The sequence below is a fragment of the Falco biarmicus genome, chromosome 10 (assembly GCF_023638135.1).
Source record: "Falco biarmicus isolate bFalBia1 chromosome 10, bFalBia1.pri, whole genome shotgun sequence".
In the NCBI taxonomy this organism is placed as follows: Eukaryota; Metazoa; Chordata; class Aves; order Falconiformes; family Falconidae; genus Falco; species Falco biarmicus.
In genome coordinates, this window is record NC_079297.1 from 27,119,656 (window position 1) to 27,146,714 (window position 27,059).

General features: G+C 37.6%; 1 protein-coding gene across 3 annotated transcripts in view; it reads left to right on the forward strand.

Moving 5' to 3' along the window:
• The window catches only part of SYT9 (synaptotagmin 9), a 72,212-nt gene extending 45,483 nt beyond the window's left edge, over positions 1–26,729 (forward strand). Inside the window, exons 4-8 of one of the 3 annotated variants that reach the window (XM_056354926.1) lie at positions 17,928–18,048; positions 19,111–19,282; positions 19,931–20,060; positions 20,637–20,793; positions 21,815–26,729. In XM_056354926.1, the coding sequence (XP_056210901.1) occupies positions 17,928–18,048; positions 19,111–19,282; positions 19,931–20,060; positions 20,637–20,744 (531 nt within the window). In that variant the 3' untranslated portion in view covers positions 20,745–20,793; positions 21,815–26,729. Of the gene's footprint in view, positions 1–17,927; positions 18,049–19,110; positions 19,283–19,930; positions 20,061–20,636; positions 20,794–21,814 lie in introns of those variants that run through there. The other 2 variants (XM_056354927.1, XM_056354928.1) reach the window with 2 other exon arrangements.
• The last annotated feature ends 330 nt before the right edge of the window (positions 26,730–27,059 follow it).

Sequence of the window (27,059 nt, forward strand, 5' to 3'; positions counted from 1 at the left end):
CCTCTGCGTACAGTCTGTTTACCCAGTTCTCATGTTATTTTCTCATGGTCTCATATTTAAGCAGTAAGTGCACTTTTTTGTTATTGTGTGTTCTTTACTTAGGGATTCACTGTAACTATGCTCCGAACTCTTACCAAGACATACTGGATATTTGTGCAGGGGATAGCCTAGCTACTTGGGAAGCACCTCCTGCACACCATACCTGACTGTTTAACACATCGTCAAATGTGTCCTTGCTGGGGTCAGCCTTGACTTCATCTTTTCTAGTATCCGTGCCCCAGGTAAACAGAAAAGAAAGTGCCGCTATATACAGGCTTTTCTTCTTACCAAAAGATTTGTCTGTCCCCTTTCAAACTCTTGTTAGAGGATGTAACCTGTCTCACACTAACCATTCAGGATTCCAAGATCTTTCCAGAGTCCTGTTGCAGAGGACAAAACCTTGTCTGTACAGAAGGAAGGCATTACTGGATCATAATTGTAGGTAGTGCTTAGGAAGCACACTTTTTATGCTTACAGGCTAAATTATAGAGCTTGCCAAAATCAAGATAAGGCTGTAACATTTGCTAAATAATTACATGAGGGTTCTCTCCAGACCTCCTCCCCCCTGCCTTTTTGTGTGTGTGTGGAAACACTAGAAGTCGCAGCTGAAGTTTGAGTTGACTGGTGAAGAAGTTCCCACAATATGTCTTATATATGTATCTATAGCTTTTTTAGCTTTTCTCCTAGTCTAGCAGAATCTTAGCAGCTAATCATATAGTCTGAAAGAAATAAAAGATGAAACAACTGAACTGACATAAATGATAGTCGCAACTTTAAAAGACAATATATTTTGCTAAGATTTGGTTATATGATCAACAAGTATAATTCCAGATATTGTAGAGGCCCTAATTGTCCCTGGGAGGCCTCAGAGATGTATGTGGCAGCTTCTCTATTCAATCCCCAGCCCTTCAGAGCATGAGGGCCACTTCCAAGGCTCTGTAGTAACTCAGATTATCACAGAAAGATACATAGCTATGTTTTTCCATTATATCACTTTGTTAAAAATATATTACTTGGAAGCCAAGCTATCCAAGGGAAGAGGGAGAGAAAGACATCACTCTCTTATTGTAAGTGTCTTTCTGAGAGTAGAGCTAACAAAACAATGGCAAAACTGCAGACCTATAACCTGACTAAAAGTTTTTCATCAAGATTTATCAGTTCCAAGTTTGCTACCTTTTTACAGCAGAGATCTTAATTTTAACTCACTATTTTATTTAATCTCTCCTCATACATACACATTTTTCTAAACATTCAGAAAGATATATGTGTATCAGGAACAATGTATAAAGTACAGTGTTTCATGAAAAAATCCATGATTAAATGACAAACACATGTAAACCTCCGCATTCTGCACTGGTCTTCCCAAACACTGAAAGGCAATTTGCAACGTGCATTCAAATTCTAGAATTATGGATATAATAACTTCTGTAATTAGTCTTGCTGAACTCACTGGATGTATTCACAGAGGTAAATGAAGCATACAGTCATCTGCAGTGTCTGAGCTTTCCTATGGCTTCCTAGCAGAAAATTGGAATGAATATTTCACAGAATGTACTTTGGTGACATGACGGGCTCAAATGACAAGATGGTATTAGCTACATCTGTGGTATCATGGCATTTGAGATTTGTATGGCTACATGTTACTGGCACTTCATTGCTTGGTTAAACACCTTGCTCTATTTACTCAAGAAAACAGTAGTCACAAGCTACAGCTTACCTTATTGAGTGCTTAACATTCACTACTCCTTTCATCACACAAATTCAAAATTAAAGCTACATACACCATCTGGAAGAAGATTTCTGACTAGTAATGGCATCTTGCTTGTGAAGGGTAGGGAAGCAAAAAACAACTGACAGCTGGAGGTTTTCACAGCTAATTATATGAACTATTGGGATAAAATTCCCCACTCAGATTCTTGGGTCAAATCTGGCATCTTAAAAATAGCAGTTTATCACAACATCAGAAAACATAACCTTGCTTGCCAGGCAACCAATTTCTAACAGCCACAGTACAAGTGGCTGAAATCCACCACTCCTCCTACCTAAAATTTACTTTTCTCTTTCCTGCAGTAAAATTATTTTTAAAGTAGCAGTGAATAGGAGATTGGCAATATCATCCAATACTTAATATTTTCTATTCATATAGAAGCTGCTACCCAAACACTCTGAAAGTTTACATGGAAGAGCAAAAGAACAATTCTCCATACTGTATTTTGTATATTTGTTTTCAGTTTTCACAGAACTCTGTGTGTGTTTTCTTTTTAAAAGCATACTGGGGTTTTATAAATATTTTTAAAAGCCAGCTGTGGTTTAATCAACCATCTGATCTATATTACGATAACTCCTCTAAGCAACCCCAACAATAAAATAAAAATGTATGCAATAAAGCAAACAAACGCGAACAAAAAAGATAGGAAGAAAACAGCAGACTTTGGTTTCAAGCCCCCTAGAGAATTATTTATGATCATCAGGAAGAAAGGAATTACTTTAAAATAATGAAAACCTTTCAATGTCTGCACTCCACTGAGCACAGAATCTTACAGTAAATGCTAATCCAACAATAAACTTCACCATTGGGACCACAACATTTTATGCAGGTAGAAATGAGTAGTACTCAGGATAAGATCATGACTACAGTAAAGTCAGGGAAAGAATTCCCACTGAGGCTCAGATTTCATGCATATCCTCCTGCTATAGTTTGGATATATTGTCTTGTAAACAGTACAAAAAGCCACATAAGATAATGTAAACAAATAACTGGAGATGTACACAGAAAATTCACTAGAACAGCAGAACAAGCAAATCACCATCCTTTGATTACTCTCTGCAATATAAATACATGACAATGACCTGCTCAACAAAGATTTGAATCTTCTCCTCCTTCCCCAAAATCTGATGGCTAAAATATGTGTGAGCTGTCAAATTTAGGCCTGGAGAAAGCAAGATAGATTTTTTTCCATCAGAAATGACCTGAGTTCTACATCCACATCTTCAACTTTTGACTGGATGTAGCAGTCCAAATAGAAAACAGAATACAGTGAGCATCCCTATTCAGTCAGGACCTATTCCTTCCAGTAGCTCTGCAGCATTTCTCATTTGCCAGCTCCTTTTCCAAATTCTTTGCTTTATTCAGTATATAAAGTGTCAACATTTTTGGGAAAGCCACAAGAAACTTTTCATTCAATACAAAACTTTTATTATAAAACAACATATAAAAAGCTTTTCATCCTATCTATAACTGTAATAGTTTTTCAACAAAATATAGATATTTTTTAAAAACAAAGCAGTAGATATAACAGTAGATGCTCATTCTCTTCACAGCCATGGAGCCACTCTCTTTTTCTCAAAAATCATTTATTTCAGGAAACTTTCCGTGCTAAAGCAGCACATACAAAAAATGATACTAACCTTCATTTCAGACAGACTTGTTTCAAAAACTGAGTCAGGATGGTCAAAGATAACTACACTGAATTCTTTCAAAAACCATACTTTCTTCCAAAAAAATTAAAGTCAGGCCCTTTTAAGGTATCGAACTGAGTACCCTAAATCACTGACCATTGTCTATGTAACAAAAGAGTTCTAGAGTGAAACCATTTATACCAAGTCAACTCACAACTTTGATTTCCTTACAAAACTGTAAAATTATTTAAATTATAAAGCAACTAAACCAAAAATTTGAGAAGGCATCTAAGTGACTGTGAGATCCTGTTTACTAAATCACTCACAGACTTCCTAAAAACGCTACATTTTTTTCCTATCCATAGGCTAGTATGTACTTAATAATACTATTTATTCTGAACATTAAAAAAAAACAGGTAACAATCTGGGCAGTGCAACAGACTCACCTCACACAAATGGACATGAGGAGGAGAGCAAAACAAGCCACAGAAAAAAATAATTTTTCTCTCTATTTACATTTCTCATGTAGCATGTGTAAAGTAAAACAAGTTAGAAGAAAATCCTTCTAAGAGGAAGAAGTTCTATTGACTCACTTTTATGGACTTAAAGCACTAAAGCACTTCTATATTTAGTGCTCTTTTTAATCTCACACCTTACACTACCCTCTGTGCATTCTTTAAAAGAGAAAACACGCTCACTAAAGTGGTCTTAAAATTGTCTGCAGTACACGTCTAAATATAATAGGGAGGCACGAGCATATCTGATAGAGAACAAGTATTACAGAAAAAGAACTGTTATCACACTTTACAAAATCACATATTCTCCTGCTTATGCTGTAGCCACCTGGATGAGAAAACTTGATTTCAGAGTCTGCATTTTCTAAACTGGATTTCTGTCTTCTTCCTTACCATTCCATCAGCTCCTCACAGTCTTTAGTTTTATTTTAAACCTGTTTTCTTCTGTACAGCTCCTAAGTAGATGTAGTACTGGATTGGTACACTTCCTACCAGCTTCAAGATTAAAATATTCTATTTAATTGCAAGGTAGGTGAAAGATACACAGCAACAGCATAAATTCGTATTCACCAGATCTGCATAGCCTAAGTGTCCTAATGGCAATAGTCCAGAACTGTCTCCAAAGAAAAGAAGGTAGCTGGATTTGCATGAGCTTTTGGGCAGCATCAGCAATTAAGATACTGAGAAACACTGAAATGTTCCTGGCATTGCCTAAAAGAAGTGGTAAAAGTAACCCCCTGTTGCCAGATCACCACAGATTCCATGGCATTGATCCAGGAGGTGAGTCAGGGAGGTTTGCCCTGAGAGCGTTTTACAGTTGGCAAACTTGACATAGCAGTCTGTTACAAAATCATAAGTAGCATCCCTGGGAAGAAACAAAGAGCCTCCCTTCTCTTTCATGTTTCCCTACCACCCCTAAAAAAGAATCACCAAGCCGCCAACTTCTCTCCTGATTCAAATGTGAAGTTTTCTTTGTAGCATGGTTTGAGAAACAAAGGATGAAAGTAGTCCTCGTTTTCATGCTTCTGGAGTGACACTGTCTTGTTATCATTAATTTCATTGTCATTCTTATTCTTCCTTCTTCCCTGTATTATTTTCGTTCCTTTTGTATTTGAATAGCAGAGAGATTCTAAAGTATGAAATGAGCCAATTTTGCAGTATTGAAGATTTAGGGGGATTGTCTATTTTGACATATTTCATGTATGGCTTTTGTAGGATTAACCTTAGTGTCCATGATTATATTCTTCCCCTTAACTTCCAATTAAAATGGAATTGCTGTGCAAGGACAATCAAAGCAGTACAACTGCATACCTTTTAACAGAATATTGCTCGCAGTGAAGTAGTCTCTTTACCTTGGTTGCTTTGCTTTGAAATTTGCAGTGATTTTCTTTTCTATGTGACCCATTTAAATAAATTACTAAGAAGTAAACAAAACTTCTATGGAAATTGCTTTTATATTGTTAAAAGTGGGTAATTTTGTAGCAAAGTGTTACTGGTAAAATACATGTTATGAAATTTAGTTGTGCTTTCAGTCTAATGGAAGGTTACATGGAATGCTCTCAGACATGTTTTTAAGCCATAATGATCCCTTTGCACCATTTTTCTTATATTGATAATTTCTGTGGATGGTGCATTTGAGTCTGGCAGGGCACCAGTGTTATTATTTATACAGGTGACAGATCACAAGCCAGGTTTTTGTATTTAGTTGCACCACGTAATAGTAACTAAGCCCATTTCAAAGGTAACAGTATTTGAACATCGGGGAGTTCTAGATAAAAAGCTACTTTTTACTAGAAAAAACCATGAAGTATTATCAGCGGTTCCTGACCTGAGTGGGTTGCATGACAGGACACAACAGAATTGGCTCTAGAGGAACAAAACACATGGAGAAACATCAGCAGAAAGATACTTGATCCATGGCTTTAAAATCACAAGAAAACCCAGGAAAGGTACCTATTTGAAAGAAACAATAACTTTAATCTAAATCATGATGAAAAAAGTCTCTGTGTAACTCATACAAAAAGAAAATAAAAAAAAAAAAGAAAAAAGAAGGAAAAGAAAAAAAGGAGAAATAGATTCATAAAACCATGCTTCTCTCCCCACCTGCTAAATGGGCATTGAACTTAAAGGGAGCTGCACATAGAAAACATTTCTTTTGAAAAGTCTGCCTTAGGTATACCTTATTAACAGAGGTAATAATTCCTTTATTACTTTTTAGTGGGGTGTGAAGCCAAAAAGGATCCAAAAGAGAAAGAAAGAGAAAGGACACACCAGGGACGTCATTGAACTTGGATTTGATTTCCAGATATCACAAGAATTTTTAAATAATTAGACAGAGTTTGGATTAATGGCAATACACAGTTCACTAATAGTTATTTTACTGGTTGGCAAAAGAAGCCCATTGTATTCAAGCGGCCAAAATCTTGGGCCAAAGTACTGCTTTGCTGCTTGTTTACAACGAACAAAGCACATGTGTATTCATTACACTAGAGCCCTGATCAGAAGGATCCCCTCCCGGCCTCCTCAGGGCACAAACACAGGTACACATATACCAGCCCACCATATCTTCTCTACTGAAATTAGACCTGGGATGGAATTACAGAGCACATGGCAAAATCCAACAAGAGATAATCTGATTTGGAAAAAAAAAATATTAAAAATTCCAGAGAAAAGCTCTGGAATGGCAAGAAAGACATGCTACTGCAACATAGAATTGGACATTAGCTTTCTATTTTTCAAGCACACTGTACTATCTGGACCATCCTCTTTCATATCAACTTCAAACCCAAAACTGTAGAGCAAACTTTTATTTAGGTTAAAAGTAGATTCAGATTTATAAAAAATGGCCTTTCTTTATTAATCATTTTTCATATGACCTATGCTAAGCCTGAGTAGCAAGGAAGTCAGCACAGAAGACCTGAGTATAATGAACATGTCCACAAAACACTACAGGTGCTTACACAGACTGAAAAAAGTATTTCTTTTTTTTCCCCCTGATACTATGACTCTCTCCATCTTTTTTCAGCACTATCCAGGTACTTAGTTTCTCTCATTTTTCCGAATGATGTTCTCAGAATGCATGATATAAAGGGCCTGTGCTTTACACAACACAAAATGCCTTCACTGAGAATGCCACTCAGTGCTAAGCAAAGGCGAGGGACTGCTAGAGGGCCCAAATTTTTAATATCATCACGCTGCAGCACCATGTCTGTATCAGCTTTTTTTTAAAAATACAGTATGGCCACTCTGCGAGAGGCTTTATCCGTAACTCAGGCTATGTCAGCAGGGCAGAAGGGCTGGCTGCTCACCATCCAGGTCCCACCCAGCCAGGCAGCCCAGGTGGCAGCCCTGGGCATCAGCCAGCTCCCCAGGCCAGGCCGAGCCAGGCTGGGCCCTGGGCCCATGGGAAGGCCTGGCACAGCGGGGCCCATGGCTGGTCCTGGCACAGTGGGGCCTGTGGGTGGGCCTGGCACAGCGGGACCCATGGCTGGTCATGGCACAGAGGGGTCTGTAGGTGGGCCTGGCACAGCGGAGGCCAGCACAGCAGGGCCCATGGCAAGGCCTGGCACAGAGCAGCCCGGCACAGCAGGGTCCATGGTTGGGCCTGGCACAGCAGGGCCCAGCACAGCAGGGCCCATGGCCAGGCAGGACTGGGCTGTGGGGAGCTACAGACCCACTGGTGTGGCTGAGGCAGCCCCCAGCAGCCCCCGGCTGGGCAGTGCTGTGCTGGAGGGAGGGCCTGGGCCCCGGCAGGGTGGGGGCAGGCCCTGTGGTGGCCAGGGATGGTAGGGCCTGTTACTGCCCTGGGCCCTGGCCCACTGCGTGCTCTCAGTCCCTGTACATGAACGGGTGATTGAGTGGGGTTAGAAGACAGGGTATCTTTCGATATTTTAGTGGAGCTGTAAGGTCACGTGCAGCCATTGTAACTCAAGGTAGAGTGAAAGGCCAATCTATTAATTTGCATAAAGATTAGTTTAAATTGACATTTTCATTTTAACACAGAAGGAAGAAATATTAACAGGCAAGACATTTCGGATTAAAATATTTTGATCAGCTAACTTATTTTTAAAACCAGCTTCCTCCCTTGCATTTTTCTTGGATGTATTTGAGATTTTCATTATTAGTGGGATATAGAGATAATTAAACATTACTTTCAACTTATGTCAGAATGTAAGCAAGAACTTAATGTAAGTTAATGTAAGTATATATATAACTTACAATATATATAACTTAATGTAAGAATGTAAGTAACTGGCGAATAATTCATGGTAAAAATAATTTTATGCATTAGAATGAATTTGCTGCTTCATTTTCTACAAGCTCACGTTTGCCTAGAGATAGTGAACACTTGACGTGTAATTTAGTCTCCCCTTCTTACAGCAAGCTAGCATTTAGCCTTGAGATCATGAGCGTTTATTTTCTCATCTCTTTCCATCTGTGTGATATTCATCAAGAATTTCCTCTTAAGTCAGCAAGGCTGGCCCAGACAGGTTAGCTGGTATGGTAAGAATACTGCACACTACAGTGACTCTGGTTTTCTTTGTTTTTTCAATCTCAGTATTCCACAAAAAGTTGCAGTCTAATCCAAATCAAATACAGCCTGCTCAAAAATTATTGGGCTTGACATGACAGATACTGATGGACATTCATTAAAAGCTTTGGTCCTTACTTTGGGAAACTACTGCCCATTTTTCCAGATTGCACTGTTAGGTTGTTTCGTGAAACTGCCCTTTGTGAGGCATCCCTGTCTGCCTGACCTACTTGTCCTTCCATTTTTAATGTCTTCACCTGCCATCAAAACTTTTATGTTTCCCAGCTGAAGCTCTCCCTTACATTTCCTTTCGAGAAAAAATTGCCCTCCAAACATCTATTCCTCTGTAGAACAATTTATATTTCATAGCTATTCCCAAGCTTGTCAACATTTCTAAAGCACTACTGCCTTCTCTGCAGAGGGAAAGGTTTGATGCTTAGGTACTCTCCTCTAAAGCTTTAGCATTGTGAAATCAAACTCACCCTCAAGAGGCTTCCCTTTCAAAAGACTTTTGAAGCACAATACCAAAGGAGGCAATCTGTAAACACTGACAAGGTGGGATATGCTGAAGTGGGATACACCGAAAGAAACGGAGGAGCAAATCTGTCCACTGCACATCTCTAGTAAACCCATGTCTTACAGGTTATGACATTTTCACTGTTAAATATTAGATCAGGAAGATTATTTTCTCTAGCTCTCAAGTGTTCCTTGTCCTCCACACACATGCATGCACCTGCTGCCTCCTCATAATAATCAGAATCACAAAAGCCTGCAATGTCTGGGAAAGAGTCAGGGCAGACTTTTTTGTATTATTAAATCTATACTGGACTTTGTATTTTGTAGAAAGCAACAAGTCATAGAAGAATTGCAAAAAGAAGTTACAATTCAAGAAAACAAAACAGTTTTCAGAGGAACAGTTTACCTTGCAAGGAGAAACTTAAACTTTAGTTAACTTCTTTCTCTAACCAGCAATGCCATCTAGCAAGCCTCCAGAAACAACTCGGTGCACACTCTTTCCTCTTAATGACTGATGAGGAAGTTAAAAACTGCTTATATTAACTTTCTATGGAAGCTTCATTTTCAGAATGCCTCATTTCTGTTTTTCCTGTGAAATCAATTTCTGACATGGCCACACACACATAAACAGGACAAGAACTCCAGCTTTTTCAATCATGTCTCTACTAATTTTCATTAGCTCAATTCAGATTATCTCCCCAGTTCATCAATCTAGTTTGGAACAAATTAAGACATTATCTTTATTTCAATAGCTACAGGATAATTCATTAGATGCACTCTTAGGCCCAGATTCAGCAAAGCACTTTAGTTGTTCGGAATTTAAAATCTATGTAAAGGATCCAAAGCCATTAAAATCTTTAGGATTTAAGCATATATTTAAAAATAAGTATGTGTATGAAGTTTATTTTTACTGAATGGAGGTCTTTTTAAAGTAAGGATCTTATTACAGAATAATTTGTCAATAAAGTCTTAAATGATTCAGTAAGAATAAATATATTTTGTAAATGCATTCAGAACACTGAGGACAATATGCAGCTAACCAATTGTAATGGCAGCTTCAGTTAATCACTGCCATCCTATTTATAGGATTTAAATCATGACAATGGAGATGTTGGGTCTTTAGAGAGATAAGTACATTGACTGCCTACAGGAAAAGGCCTCGGTCCTTGACTTACTAAGGACATTGTGCCACAAGCAAGTTACGTGTATGTTCTTCTCCAAGGCATTAACTGAATTTGTTCTGAAACATATGAAGGTGAAAGGCTTATCCTTTGACTCCAGCTACTCACATTTTAAGATACCTTGACTCACTAGACCAGACACCTAAGTCGTGTCTGGTGGATCTTCCTTATGTGGACTGCAGTGATCTGCCTTAAAGAAAAGTAGTCATGGCACAAAGATGATGGAAACAGGAGAGAAAAAGACAAAAAAACTCCTTATGAAAAGATCTTCAGGCTCTGAAATGGAAATGGAGGATATGCTATCTGCTGGATGCTTTACTTTTGATAGTCTTTATATAGAAGTTGCCAAGATGCTAGGCAAAACTATGAGTAAGTTAAAATAAGAACATAAACTTCCTGGCTGATAATCACAGTGGCTTTCTACAACCCAGTCTGCTGGAAATATTCCTACTTCTTTCAGTCCTTACAAAGTACAGCACAAAGTTGGTGTATTCAGCACTGGTCTGTCAGGCGAGGTGTCTGTCTGACTATAAGGTGCTCTAGAATACCTCAGAGAGAAAATAATAGAAACTCTGTTGTGGTAGCATCTTGGAATTACTAATATAAACCACAATAGAGAAAAATCAAGCTACATACTTAATTAAGCAGCAAAGTTAAACTTAGCTGTCAGAAGATTATTTTTTAAAAAATTAGAACATGAAACACCTTCTGTTGGATGGCCAGCCTAAGTGCTTCCTTTCCCCTTTGTAAGGGAATTTTGCTTAAATTCTTTAGCTGATGATACTTTTCACTGTATTAGTCATGCAAGAATCTCGCAGGTCCAGCATTTTTATCAATGTGTGCCAAGTAGCAAATGCTGTGCTACAGACAAGCCCATGAAGAGTGTACTAGGAATTCAAATGTACGCTTTCTTGTCCTGCCTTTTTGTGCATCCCATCAGATTGGCTGCTCTATATACACTTTGTACAGTTGTATAGGCACAAAAGCTAATAGCCAGTCTATGACGTGACATGAAAATTATATTGTGTACCCAAAGCAGTATAAAAGCCAGAGTGAATTACATGCAAACACTTAAGCTTTCTTATATTTCTTCACTGTAGTGAAACCAAGCTTCAGAACTGTTTTTAATGCTCTTTCCTAGTAAATTAATTCAGACTCATTTCTGCATACCTAGCTCTAAAAGACTCTTTACTTATTTGCTTTCATTTTTAAAGAAAATTGTGAATAAAAGAAATACAGGCAATGAAATGCAAAAAATAGAATCACACTGAGAAAATAATACAATTTGCAAACTAGCCTAAAACATCAAATATAGCCTGATATTGATGTATTGCAAGAATTATTGTCAAAGATAGGCCATTCCCATGTCCCACAAACTTTAATCAAATATCTGTAGATATTGTTTGATTGAGGCATTAATAAATACCTGCTTTACTAGAGTTCATTTATTTGATTTAAGGTGTCATGAAAATAGAATTTTCCAGTTGTATCTTCTCTATTAATTTTAAAATGTGTAATAAGAAAGCAGCTGACACTCTTCTAGTCATGTGGAAATTCAATTAATATCAAACATTTCTAAATAGTTTTTCTTGATATGCATTTCTCATAGATATGTCAAAATAACTCTATGATGAAATAATAAAAAATGTAGAGTTACCTTCATGAATTCATCATTTTAAGTACTTTAGATTTACTATCATTCCCAAACAGATTAGAGTCTCAAATTTTTTGTGTGTGGTATTTGCATAATACTTGTGTCTTGGACACGTACCTGAACCAAATTAATATCTTAGCTCACTCAAATCTGAATCCAGACTTCTCAACACAGATGAACAATTCAATAAATGTATATCCCAAAAAGCAGATAGTACTTTAAAAAGTATTTTTAATTCATTTAGAGTTAATACATAACCAAGTATACTTAAATTATCCTCTTTTAGGCGAGCGAACCTCCTCTAAAAAAAATCCTTGTGAAATTCAAAACCCTACATTATCAAATATTAGAATGATGTTCAGTAAAATTTGTCTTGCATTACAGAAGTATAATTCCATTAATTCCCAGAAAGATTATGAAAGAACTGGGAAGATTTTCTTTTGTTTAAAATATAACTAAGGCTCCTCAGCTAGGAGGGGGGAAAAAAGAGAGAATTGAATTAAATACTGGTAATCAATCTTTTCTGTGCTTCAGAAGCTCAAATGTTATCATCTTATTTCATGGAACCTCTGCTATTTTTCTGTTTTCCAGTGACCTTTGCAGAGACAGGTACAAACTGCTAAAGGAGGTAGTATGCAAAGCTACCTGACCTGTTCAGCTCTGACATAGCAATAAGCATTTATAAAATCTCTAAAATCACTGGTGCCTTGAAAACCTGTTTCAACAGTTAGCAACTTTAAAAAAAAATAAATAAGGCCTTTACTGCCTGTAAGTGCTCCCATTAATGCTAAGTTGATGAGGTGCATAAAGATATGTCTGAGCACCTCACAATACATAATTAGTATTATTTTTTCAACATACTAGAGAAGTGAAAAAGTAGTGCCTGTCTTTTTATAGATGTGGAGCTGAGGAACCTGGTATAATTGAGACATATGCTTTAATTAGAGAGGCACAGGCACTGCGTGATAACACACGCCTATCACAGCTTGTCTGCTCCAGAAATACAAAATGCAAGTTTCAGAAGAAATGGGCACAAAACTTATGATCGCCTAAGTCAAGGACAGCATATCTTCTTGTAGACAGGAGGCAAAAGCAGAAGTTGTAACCTATAATCTGTCTTGTTTCCTTCTGTCCTTTGCTGCCTGTTTTGTTTGATTTTACATACCCATTCTCTGCACCCAAATGTATTTATGAAAAGGGAGAGGAGAAATCTGATCCTAAATGTCAACCCCGTTTGCCAGAAACTCCCTAACTACCAAGTGACTTACAGGTTTCACTGAGAAGGTTTGGTACAGTCTAAGCTTCTTAATGCAGCCTCCAAGGAATCAAAGCTAAAGCCATTTAAGGGCCTATTGTTGCAGTCCTCTTTAAGATTACACATCTCCCTGTTTAATATGCGCAGTTATAGTCACCTAAGCACCCGGGTGAAGCTGTTGACACAGTACTGAGGAGTGATTTATCCTGCAGGCTAATCTCTACTGAAATTAATAATTTTAAAATCCATAAATACTGTGTAACTATAGACTAACAAGCTATTAACTTTACTATTGGAGTTCAGCATTTTAAAAGATATATTAATTTTGTGTTAATTTTAAAGGGGAGAAACCAGAAATGTTTTCTGGGAAAAGCAGGAACAGCAAACCTTTCAGTAGAAGGCATTGAAAATTATATAAATAATATTATTTTTATGATATATGAAGTATTTCCACCAGAAATTAAGAAGGAGGAAGCACAATCTGAGAGAGTTTGTAAATCCACACTCCAAACAGCAACGAAAGGGTGTTATTTATCTTGAGGTTCTGGTAAGGGATTCGTTCCCTTTGTGCAGATACAGTTTTCAGGCAAACCTTGTGATTTACACCTCTGATCTGAACTTTCCAACTGATTGCATACCCTGAATACATCTAACTCTCCCAGGAAACACTGGGCAATTTTTTAAGGAAGAAACTTCATGCTCTTCCCCTGTTGAATAAAGGACTGCATTAACAGAACAAGGACCCAGAAAAAAATCTAGGCAGGATAATCAGAAACAGGCAGGTTGTGAGGCTCACTGTAAGGCACAGCTAACCAAGTCAAGGCATTCAGCCATCAACCCAAGCCTGAAGCTGAAGCCTGGGGCACTGGAACAGAAAAGCAGACACCAGTGTTTTCTACTTTTTTTAGAATACAGGAATGAGCACGTTATAGATTAAAAGTTAAGGCAGTGCTATATTCCTCTGAATGTGGGCAGTTTTTGAGGACAATGGGAGAAGAGCTTGGACCTTAGGTATTTTTATTACAGCATATTTATTCAGTTCTTTCAATACACTTCCTGCTGAATAGGACCAACAAAAATTATATAGGCCATACTCCTATAAATGATTATTATTGTAATTTTATTATCATCTGAGTATTTTCTTTTAAGTTATTAATAATATTAACTTTTGGTCTGGTTATATTAGGACTGTCCTGGTTGCACTGTAACGTGCACAGTATGGTATTACTACCACACTAAATAAAGTTAGACAAAAATTTGGAATGTACAAAATGCATGACTTGATAATGTACAATATTATGAAATCTTTTCCTAACCAGAAATTTTAAAGTGTTTCTGGCAGAGTAATATTTAAATCACCAGATTTTGTCAAGCATACATAGTAACACATAAGTATTCAATTCAAACAGAAGCATAAACCTTGCAGAAGAACCTACCCTCTCTCTATGCTTGTTAAGCCTGTTCCTAAAGCTCTTTCTTGATAACACAGTACACCTTTAGTGTCAATCTGTGGCTTAAGCCATGTGGCACAGTGATTTTAAACTAGTGAACACGTGCAATAATCTCTCTGCTTTGTTACATAGACCTTACTTCTGTCAAGAAATTGAATTTATATTAAGGACTTGCGTTTTCTGGATGTAATGGTCATGCCTGTGACACCACCTCTAGTCAGCGTTTTGCCACTTCGCTGCAGTTACCCAGGCAGATGAACACAAACATGCAAATTCTGTGGTGCAGTCACAGCTGGTGGTACTCTGAAGAATGTTCCCTCATTAAGTTGAACTTTGAAGCCCCAACAGCAAAATTTACAATGTTTGGGACAGTTAAAAATGTTGCCCTTCAATTACAGAAAATAAGGCTAAGCAGGGTGGAATAGCCAGGGCACTGGGAAAGGCTCAACTTTGTTACAATATCTGTCTTTCCAAAATTAAGAAAAGATTTACAAGTAACCGGTATTAAGGAGCAGTAGTTAATTTCCTGCAAATCAAAATGAAAGTGTGAGAATGTAGGGCTTCTTTTTCAGACTCAGAGAAGGATTTGTATGCCAAAAAAATATGTGTCTCTGCTGCTGCTGCCTGTAAGCTTTCTTTCAAGTATATTCTCTGCTATGAGTTACTACTAGCATTGGGTTACAAACAGACTGAATCTCACAATCATCTGTGATCTATTGCTACAACACCTACAACTTCTAGAACTGGAAAGGACTGAAGAAATTATAGGCTCTCCTTCCAGTTTAACGTTGGTTTTCCTATACAATGCCCAGTGCAATTTTTGAAAAAGCATTAACTAAGTATTATTGTGATTTCAGCATTTCCTAAAATATACATCATACTGTGGGTGATGATTATTTTTCAAACATAAGGCAAAGCTTGTGGATAAGTATATTATAGCATAATTCCTAACACTGCATGCAACACACATGATCCATTCTTTCCTACCCAGTTCATTTATGCAGAGGGTTAACATTTTTATTGGAATTTGTATCTAAAACGGTTGTATAGTAACTCATTTACCTATTAACTTCTTGATAAGAATTGATAAAAGTTTTTTAAAATGTTCATTCAGAATGATCCAGTCTGGACTGGAAACTCTTCTATTTGGCAGGAACAGTAAAGCATTTACAGTATTCACATGGTAAATGACCTAGTCACTGTGTGGAGCACTGGAGTTGAATACAGAAAGACTTTGCCATGGTTGACAGTATCTAAAAATACTAAGATAAACAGTTAAAACAACAGATGCCTGGTGGGCTTCTTTACAGCCAGGGAAAACCTGCATGATTCAACAATGTTATCTTCTCCTAAAAGTCTGTAACCAATTCATGAAAAATAACCTCAATCAAAATTCACTAGAGTGACAAATTCCCCAAATTACCAACACATGGCTTCACTCAGTAATTTCTTTAAATGGCTCATGAAAGTCTGCTCCCCTTAGAGTTGCAGCATGAGAAAGAATTCCATGGCTGAGTCACAGCACCTCAGAGCTGGGGAAGTTCACTTAAAGGCTGGAAGTTTTCCTTCCTCACAATGGGAAGGATAAGTGAAATCTTTGCTTCCTGTTCCCCAGGTTATAGGTATCAAGCTCCCGGTGACCACTGAGAAAATTTCAGAGATCAGTTATTCTTCCTATAACATTAAGTGCAGGTGTTAGCCAAGAGAAATTTCTCCTGGATGTGCTGACATCACTTTAGCCTGTGTGACTCCTTACAGCATCACCTTCTCAAACAGCACTTTGATCCTCCCACAGTCAAAGTCAGTCAGAGACAGGGAGTTTGTTGCAGCAGGTCTACTTCCAAGTATGAGCTATCAAAAGACACTGAACAGTCATATCAGCTATATTGATATTTTCACAACCTTTATTAGCTTTACAGCTACCATGAAACACTGATCTTTATAATGGAAAAGATGATAGTTAATGAAGTCAAGTCAGGGTTAAAAGCTAGTTATTACTGACAAAGGGCCCATAATATCAGCTTTTCCCTTCTTTGACAGCATTTCCAACAACAGCAGCAGGGAAGACCATATTTCTGAATGAATGGACATGATTTCTTTTTTCGTTGCATGACCTGAAAACTGAAGTGAAGATGCCTGTCTGAGCAAGGGGTTGGATCAAGTGACCTCTAGAAATTCCTTCCAACATAACATTTTTCTACAGCTCTGTGACAGCAATTCTTTCTGTCCTGCACACCTCCCCTGCTGACTTATGAAGTTACATAAAGTGACTGTGTAGGCTCTGGGCTTTGGTCTACACAGCAGCTAGCTCAGAGACAAACACTAGCCTGTTAGATGCTGTTTCAAGGTATTTTCACTCTTTTGTGTCATCCACCACCCTTCATTTTTTGGTGACTGAGAAAGCGAAAGAAGAAAAACTATTGCACAAAGCTAAGTGGGCAATATACACATATTCCACAACAGCTGTACTTCACTTCCCTGTAAAACCGAGAACATAGCTTTGAATTTGCTAGACAGGATAACTTTTTTTAGTCAGGAATGAAATATTAGGTTCAGGAGATAGGTCTATGAAACTGACAGTTCACTGCTCAGTCAAAAAAATGCAAATCAAATCTCAGAAACTATTTAATACAATCCTTTACTCACTATATTTTTTATAGAAGAGCTGGATTTCCTTTAAAAAAAAAAAAAGACAGATGCTTTTTAACTTGAAACAGGGTTTGCTCATTTTCTACTACTTTTATGAAACCCCAGTGCTGCTGACACAGGAAAGGATGGCAAATCATTCTATCAATGAAACAAGTGGATAAGGTAACTTGAGGGAGCTTGTCTGTGCAAGGCACAGGCAGTAATGTCCTCATCACCTTAGGTGGATACTGCTCCATTCCCATAGTGACTTCACACCTATCACACCTGAGTTTATGCAAGCCTGAGTGTTGCATAAAACTTTGCCCTGTGCAACCAATGTTTTTTTCTGTGAACCTCTCTCTGGGTATCCTTTGGCAGACCCAGCAGGAAAGGCACAGAGGTCTGTTCCAGCTTGTCAATGACACATGCGAATCACTAGAAAACGTGAAATAGAACAAAGGTTTTCTGGTGCCTCATGTTGTACTTCATCACTTAAATATGTTTCATCTCCGAGGACCGAGTGCTAGAAACTATAACCACATTTCCACTTGAGAACTTTGGTGGTATAGCAACAAACATAGCAACCTGAACCTTGTATGCAGATGGATGCTTGTTTTTTCAGATGTGTTTCAGAATGAGAATTCAGCTGTTGCTTGCATAACTGTAGATCCCCAAAGGTATATTTTTATCTTTAGCTCCTGTTATGGGTGAGAAAATTGTTGTTATCGCTTCATATTCTATCTCTTTCCTTGGAACAGGACAATGTGGATCTTGGTGACCTGATGTTTTCACTCTGCTACCTTCCTACAGCTGGTAGACTAACTATTACAATAATAAAGGCAAGAAATTTAAAGGCAATGGATATCACAGGAGCATCAGGTAGGAATGAATTTAATGCTCTATGTGGATTTCTGTCCCATTTCCCTCCTGAGACACTGAATTCAGCACTGTCAAATGCCAGAATGATTTCCAAGAAGAGGGTTCTTGTACTGCTAGCTTTTGAGTTACTTGAGTACAGGAGTTTCTGAGAAATAAATATTTTAATTTGCTGAGTTGCAACCAACAATTTTAAATAATCTGCTCTTAAAAAGATTGCAAGACTGTTATTTCTAAAGCCAATGTGATTCAGAATAGTGTGTTGGCAGAACTGCATTCACACTGGGAATTTGTTTGTACAGCAGCCTATTTGTTACCGTTATGGTACAGAGGAAGACTGACCCTCAGTGAGAGTCTCTGAGAGCCACTGAGCCAATTCTGCTGTTGTTGGCGTATGGACAAAACAATGATCATCCCAGACTCCTTTCAGCAATCCTGCCAAAATTTGATGATAAAACCCAGAAATTAATTGAAATGAAGAGTCATTCATAGATGATTTTTAAATACTAGCAGGGAGCTGTAGAGCTCCAAGAAAGAAGCCACAAAGAAATAGCTTTTTTTTTTTTTTTTACTACGTTCAGGAGTTTAAAAATAATTATAATTCTCTAGAGAAATATAAGCCGATAATTGTTACACTTTGAATTACATCTAACCATACATCAGTAAATTCCACTGTGTAAAATATTGTCATATTCTGTCTGTCCTACAAACCTGTACAAGTAATTAGTCTGTTATAAATAGGCTGATACACAGGCTGTTGTATAAAACAGTCATGTATAACACGGTTCAGTAGATATTTTAATACCCTTTGAGAAGTCGGTACACAACAAGGAGCTTCTTGAGCCTAAATTGTTCATTATAAGCAGTCAACCAGTTAAAGCTTTCAAAGCTCCACTACCTCCCAGGCACTCCATGGTAATAAAGAAGCTCAGATTCCAGTCAGGTCCAGGTGACTGATTCTGCAAGCGGGTATGGGCATACAAGAAAGCTGCTCCCTTCACTTTCCATTTATGTTTGCTTAAAAACAACAAAAGAAAACCAACGTTGTTCTTATGATTCACACAGATCCCTACGTGAAGGTTTCTTTAATGTGTGAAGGAAGGCGACTAAAGAAAAGAAAAACTTCCACCAAGAGGAATACCCTTAATCCTGTTTACAATGAAGCCATAGTCTTTGACGTCCCTCCAGAAAACATTGACCAAATTAACTTGTCGATAGCTGTTATGGATTATGACCGGTGAGATACCTGTAGCTGTAAAATGACATCATCTATTGGCTTATAAAATCTTGCACAGTAGATTTGCATCTAGAAATAAAGTTACTATTTTTTCCCAATAAATGGGAAATTAATGTCTTGTTGAGTTTGGCAGAAGACTAAAACTTCTTGTATCGTCAGGCAGAATTTCCTTTCTAAATTTTAAAATACGGATTTGCATCCTTAACTGACATAACTAAGCCACATATATGTTTACCAGAACTGAAATAACTGTACATATAATCAGACAGTCCACACACTGATGTTTTGTTTGTGCACAATTATGCTAACCCCTTCAACACATGTCTCCATTTCTAAATTGTAGCTTAGAGTTCACTTGTATGTGCAACTAATTACAGAACACAGGCAAATAACTTATTACATTCTTCATGCAAACATAAGAAATAAATGCATACTGACACAAAGTATATGCTATAACAGGGAAAATAGTAAATTATCGTGATTAGTGGGAAATGAAAAGAGCAAACCTATGTATTTTATAGTTCATTATATTTTTCAGGCAAGAATTAATTCTGAAAATCCATGATTGACGTTTCTAATGAAATATGTAAATGGTATGGTTTTAAAGGTAAAATTTTAAGAAAAAAATATTATGGAACATTTTCACAGTGTAGGTCACAATGAGGTCATTGGAGTATGTCAAGTAGGCAACGATGCAGAAAGTCTAGGTCGTGACCACTGGAACGAAATGCTGTCATACCCTCGGAAACCCATTGCTCACTGGCATCCTCTTGCAGAGGTAAGGCTTTTATTTCTTGCCGACCTGTTACTAAAATTGTGAATATTTTTCCATATGGCATTAGAAGGTGGATAAAATTTTATGATCAAAACCAAGATCCACATGCATGCACTGAATCCTGGAAAAGGGCTCATTAATAATGATATTAAAAGTCAAATGTAACACACAAGTTAAGTCTGCTCCTTTCAATTTTAGGGAGACAGAAAGTAATTAATGCCTTTAATATATACATGAAAACACCAAACATTATACACTGGATTAAGGGTTTGGTTTTGTTTTTTAAATAAGATCTTGGGTAACTTTCACTGATAATTGATATAAAGAAATTGACCTTGTTTACAGAATAATCAAGACCTATTTTTTTATATATAACAACTTAATTTGATTTCTTCTCTTGTAACAATAAATCATCCACACCACTAGCACATCTCAAAGGATGCCTAACTGCACTGAAAAAAAAATGTTTAAGTGTCTCTGGAGATCTGAGGCACTGATAAGAAGCGACACAATCAGAAAAGCTTTTCAAGGTTCCTATGTTTTTTTTTTTGTTTGTTTTGTTTTGTTTTTTGTCTTTAGGGCCCTATTCAGCAGAAATGTTATGCAGGTCTTCTGCGCTTGGATGGCTGCCGAAGAGGCTTCCTCACCCTTTTAACCTATTCAGCAGAAATTTGGCATTCCTGTTGAACTCTTTCTTAGCCATATCCTCAGGGGCTATTCCACAGAGTCCAGTGGGGTAAAGATGTCCTTTTAATCCCTCTGTCTAATCCTCTCCCCAGTACAGGGAATACTAATCCTGATTCACAAGACACAAAAATTCATCAAACACTTAACGAAATTACTTCCTAAGAGTTACCATGACTTACTTTTATTGTTGCTACCGCGGCTAAAGTCAGGCAGTAATCCCAGTCAAAAAAACCTACTATGTTTATGAGCAGCCACAATGTTACCCTCAATGTTGAAAGACAGAAAAGACTAAAGTATTAATATCAAGCCACAAACGATGCCATAAGCACCTAATATAGAGAGGCAGGCAGTTTACAGCCTCTCTAAGTATACTTTATGCATCAGAGTGCAGCCATGTTACTAGAATGCAGGTGAGGACTTTACCTACTAGTAAGCACTAACCCTAGGCTGTTCCATAAATAATTGTTGGGCAATAAGAAGATGCTACAAAATGGCAAAAATACCGTAGTCTTGCCCTGTGTCCATAAGCACTTATATTTACTGGTGCCTGGGGACCACAGCAGCACAGTTTCAGCAGGGAGATCTTCGAGGGCTCACAGGCTCTGTGGCAATGGGAATGTACCATGCCTCTTCAGAGCATGGGCGCTGCCAACGTGCAAGTATGCTGTGAAAGAAGATTGAGAAAAGTAGGGAATCTCTGCCTATATATTTGTGCTCTAAGTGACAAGCTAGCTAAAGTGAAATGCCTACACTTGAAATGCCTACCTGGGCATTCGGGAGCTGGGTTTAGAAAACACATCACCAAGTGAGGAATAGTGTAATGGTTACTATTTCCCAGAATATGAGAAGTGTCTCTTAGTAGAAGTTGTCTACATCCTTATATCCAACCTGCCTTCCCTCTGATAAACTTTATTGCAGCCAGAGCCCACAATTAGGTTTTGACACCTCTTCCCTTTTCACAGGCATCCTGTTCTTTTCATACATGCCTGGCTAACTTCTTTAGATTTCATTACTGTGGATTGCTTTTTATGTCACTGAGCTAAACAGAGGCATATTTTTTTCCTTCCCAGGAATCAAGTGGGGGAGGGTGTCCAGCGCATCCAGGCTGTGCAGAGAAATATATACACAGCATATCATTTTGGTTCCTGAATCAGGATTAGACTCAGCGAGAGCTTCTGGAACCTCTGTGGCCACAGCCATAGGACCCTGAATATTTGCTGAATAGGACCCTCAGTCTTCTACTGTGTGAAGAGCTATTGGTTATAAGTAGCATAATGTTATTCACTTGTAGCATTAATTCTCCAGCTGACACTACTACTACTGATAGGTTATTTGTATGGTCGTAAGCGTTACCCAAATTCAAGTCATAATTCCTGTTCATTAGAATAACCCAGGTTTTACAAGCAACATGATAGCAATGAAAACCAACAAATATGGGAAGCAGCAACAAATACAGTTCTTGTCTTTGCAAAAAAAGGTGGAGTATTGTGAATGGATAGTTTTCTAAATCCTTTTTTTTTCAAGAATGATTGTCATCAGACATTTATTTTTTGATGACAAGTTGTGTCCTCAGTCTCAGTTGGTGCCTCCTTTCACCTTACATGAAAACAAATTAATATGGTTCTTTGCAGAAATCCTTGAGATCTGAAAAACTGAAAAAAAAAGTTCTGTTGGGTGAGAACAAGATACATATGGTACTTGTAATGACAGTGTGTTCTTTTAGAAAGAAGATAACCATCTGTATAACATGGAGGCTGTTAGTCCTCAACCTTTGTAGATGATTTTCCAGTCAATGTTTCTTAGTTGTGTCCATGATGCTGCAAAAAGTTGGAAGCATATCACAGGTGGCTATGCTTTATCATACAAACAAGCACACACATATGTGTGCATGTGCACACACACACACAGTGTAATCTTAAAAATGCTGTTCGAAATATATAGTGCCTGTGAAGACTTACTTTATTATTTGTAGTAGAATTAACAGGGCTATTTTGGTATATTTTAAATGCAGACAAATTCTGACCATTAAAAAAAAAAAAATCAAAACACTGAACTCCTTCACATGATGAAATCTATGCCCCTGAACAAGAGGCCCTGGGATGAATTTTTGCCACTTATTTAGCCACGCTAAATAAAAGAGATCTCTCTTCCTTCAAAATTTCTAGAGAGAATTTTATTCAAAATTTTACATGGGAATTTTTATTTTGAAAATGCGAATCCGAAGTATGGGTACTTTATGCAATGTAGTTGCCTGCTATGTACTTACAGATAGGGAGCCCTGGTCTTTATATGTAGTTCAGATAAGTGTATGTGCACCCATATTGCTTCATGTCTTGTATGTGATGAATGTTTACCAAGCATTTTGGATTTGCAATTTTGCCAACACACATATGCATGCAAAAATTGAAGATAATATATGATATTTTGATCCAAAATTTGAAAAATTAGTGTTATAACCTATCAGTGAGGATCTTCCAGAAAATCAGAATTGCTATTGGGTTAAGCACAGATTGGCACTTGCAGAAAATCGTGGACGTGTTGTAAATGTGTGCTGCAGCTATAAAGCAGAAATCCTGTAAGTACAGTGGTTTTCAAAAATCTCATGCCATGCTATGGAGAATACAGTTACCACATACAAGGATACCCCCTGTCAAACTGAACAGCTCTACAAAACCTGCCCAATCAAAAATTCAGACACATAATTGGGCATTTCCAAAAGAACAAAAAATACAGATATAAAGTTGCCCTGGCAAAACTATCCCACTACACTTTCATCTGGAACTTTGTATCAGCGGGCCAGTGATACAGTACAATGTTTGTATCTGTTCATGCACGATCCTCGCTTCAGGCAAAATCCTGCACTTTTTACCCAGGCTTGTCCCCCAGGTGTCAACATGGGGAGATGGGCATGAGCAAAACAGAAGACCTCTTCCTTTGGAGCTCTTCAATTTCCTGGGCAAATCGTTACGCATGCATCCAAGCCTGGAATGCAGAGCAGGCAGCTGCACTTTCCCACTGCCATGTTAGCAACATTAACTTCTGTAAAAAGTAAACTACGTATGCAGTGGGGTCATTCTGTGTCCATGGAAGAGTGCAGAAGCCTTTCTAAGATTTGTCTCTAGCAAGCCAAAGGGGCATCAACTGAAAAGTAGTATCAGTGTAATTGCCAGATTTTATTTATTTTATTACCATACTCTGTTTATTTAATGCTCAAGGGTCTGGCATCAAGGAATTATTTTGAACACAGATCTATTAAAAAAAAATATCTGAAATCTTTGTTCGGTAAGCATTGAGATTGGAATCCAGCACACCTCAAAGGTTTAGGGATGAGGAAGAAAACCTAATTTTTTATCAAATTCTCCTTATTCTTGCTGACTCATAACTTGCAAATTGTTACTCAGGCTGTGGCATTACTATGTGCTTTTTACAAATATCTGCCTTATCATAACAGTGCATATACAGAATGATAGCTATTCTCTATATTTGAATACTTCACCCTTCATCTTTATACTCCACTTAACCAGTGCTGTTCTCTAGATCTGAAACATTCTCATGTTATGGTTCTTGTGGGCCAGTAGAAGACTGCTGTTGTCTTTGGACTGTAGTACAATAATACAACAGTACATTGGAAGGAACAGAGGATATACTGCTACAAAATCACCTGGAAACCCAGAGAAACCTATGATCCCAACACTGTTCAGTCTTTTTTTTCTGAACTATGATTCTCAGAGGTAAATTAGTAGAAGGCTCACAAGAATAATTTCAAAGCTGCAACCCTCATTTGTTTTCCTATTTTCTGTGAATGCATAATTAGGCTGTATGACAAGTATCATAATTCTAAAATAGAAAAGGAAACCCCTTAGAAACACATCTCAGCAAGACTTTAATCCCACTTCACTCATTAACAACGTGCTATTAAACTGTTACTTTTAGTTTTCCATAACAAGCCACCACCATTTCAGACACTGCTTTATGAAACAGCAGTGAGTGTCAATGGGAAAGGCTTCCAAGCTACTGACACTGAGGCAGAGTATAATGGGCAGTTGTGTGGTGATATTCCCATGCCAAAATACTTACAGCACAACCCTCCTGCAATTGGAAGCTCAAATATTTATTTGTTTCCACTGAAATCACAAGACATTAAAAGTATTTCTGTTCTCTTTTGTTTCATTTTTCCCTGTAAATAATCCTGGCAGCGGACAAACACACATGCATCTCAATCTGGGGAAGCAGGGAGTACCAGAACAGAAAACAAGCATGTAGTATAAAACAGACAGTGCTCACACTATTCCTACTAGTCAATGCACACTTCAGCTTTCTGTGCCAGCAGATCCATAAAACACCAAAGCAGTACATATGAGAAACTTGTTACAGAGAGGTCCAATTTAACTACCAGTGGGGGGACCACTGGTTCAATCCAAAGTGAGATAACAGCAAAGAGCAATGCTAAAGAATGAAAAATAAGAGGTTATCTTAGTCCACCATTTTTGGCTTGAGGGGATAGTTGTTGGGGGGGAGTTGGTTACTTTTTTTCTTGGTTTGTTGGGTTTTTTTAGTTCAGTTGGGTTTCATTCGTGTGTTTTTAAACAGCAAACATGATATGGCGCTATATTAACATGAGCACCCAAAGTCAGATGTACAAGAGACATATTTACATATTCATCACTTGGCAACATTTGAGCACTGAGAGGACCTATTTGCCATTTAAAAAAAAGGCTGCAAACTCTCTTTTAGTTTAAAAGTAACAAATACTAAATGGGAAGGGAGAAATACTACTGGAAATTCAGTTGAAAAATCTGTTTTACCCAGTTAGAAATCTATCTGAAATTACTGTTAATGCATTTTGTCTGAACAGAAAGAAGTGAACAAAACATAGACCAGGTGATTCAATCTGAAGTGTCATCAATTAAATGCTTTATTCCCTTTATAACAGTGCATTGTCAAATGATTACATCTCTGTATCAAGTGAGAAAACAATGGCTTTCTTACCTAGAAGGAAAAAATCATGTAGAGAAAGTAATCCACAATACTGTAGAATTTAATAGAAGCCCCCTGTGCTGGGAAAAATGGCAGGACAGGCTTCGTAACAGCGTCACCTTGAATCTTGCTGTCACTAGTGCAAGGCCTTGCTTGCAACCGTAATTCTGTTCTGAAGTGACAGCCTTACAATATGTGAACCAAGCTGTGCAAGGTGTGAATTACCTTGTAAGGACACTGCACATTCATGGCTGAGTAGTTTCAAGACCTGTGTTTACAGTTCATTTCTAATACAGTGGGTTGGGCAAAGAACTACAGCTGGAAGTTCTCCAGGGTCCTGCAGTTCTCTGAAAGGACCTCCATCTCCTTGAAGGTCCATCAAGTGCACTAATCCTGATGGCAGTGATGGACACTATTCAGGAATGGTATCACCAGGACATACCTCAACTGCTGATGAACACAGCACATGGCACAGAGGGGAAGATGACATGAGGAATTGTAAGCATCTGGGCAGTTGGTTTGTTTGTTTGTTTTGTCTGGGTTTTTTAGTTCCTCCTTCTTTTGCTCAAAAGTAGACATTGTAAAACTGGAATGTTTTACTCAGTTGCATGCTGGCCAGCTGTCATTTGTAATACCCATTGCAAAAGGTGTGTGAAGAGAGGTGTGTTGTTTTGGTATACTTTTGTTTTTAATAACACATGAACATTGTACTGTAATTTATTATTTCCTGTTCAATAAATAGTCCTGGTATCTCTATGTTTCATGTCTAATTTTGGAGAGTAGAGCCATACCTGTATCAAGGCTCTCTCAATTCGGTGGGCATTTTGTTTGTTTAGTAGAAATAATGCATGATTCCTTTTGCAGTGATGGTTTGAGGGACAAAAATTTCTTAATTTTATAATATGTATTACAATCTTCTAAACACAAGTAAAAATGTACTGTGATTTATTTATATAAATCTAGTCTGAACAAATAAGTTTTGACCTTAATAAAAACTCTGTAAGAAATTGTGCACTTGTATTTATTACTGTTTTGTATTTAATAAAGTTCAGTTCATTATTCAGAAAGCCAGCAAACACTATGGAAATGTTTTAACTCAGTTTTTCTCCATAGATGCTGTGTTTTGATAAAATAAATGAGACCAGAGAGACAAAGTTGGTAACACAACAGTTACTTTACAGCACTCAAACACAATTTGGGGGTTTGGATACTGAAACCTCCTTTTGTTTCATCCCATGGCCACAATCAACATTACAAAAAGATTTTTAGACATATCAAAGATTAATATCATATATACTTAAGAAGAAAATCAAGAAGCTGCAGAAGTGCTTCTACCAA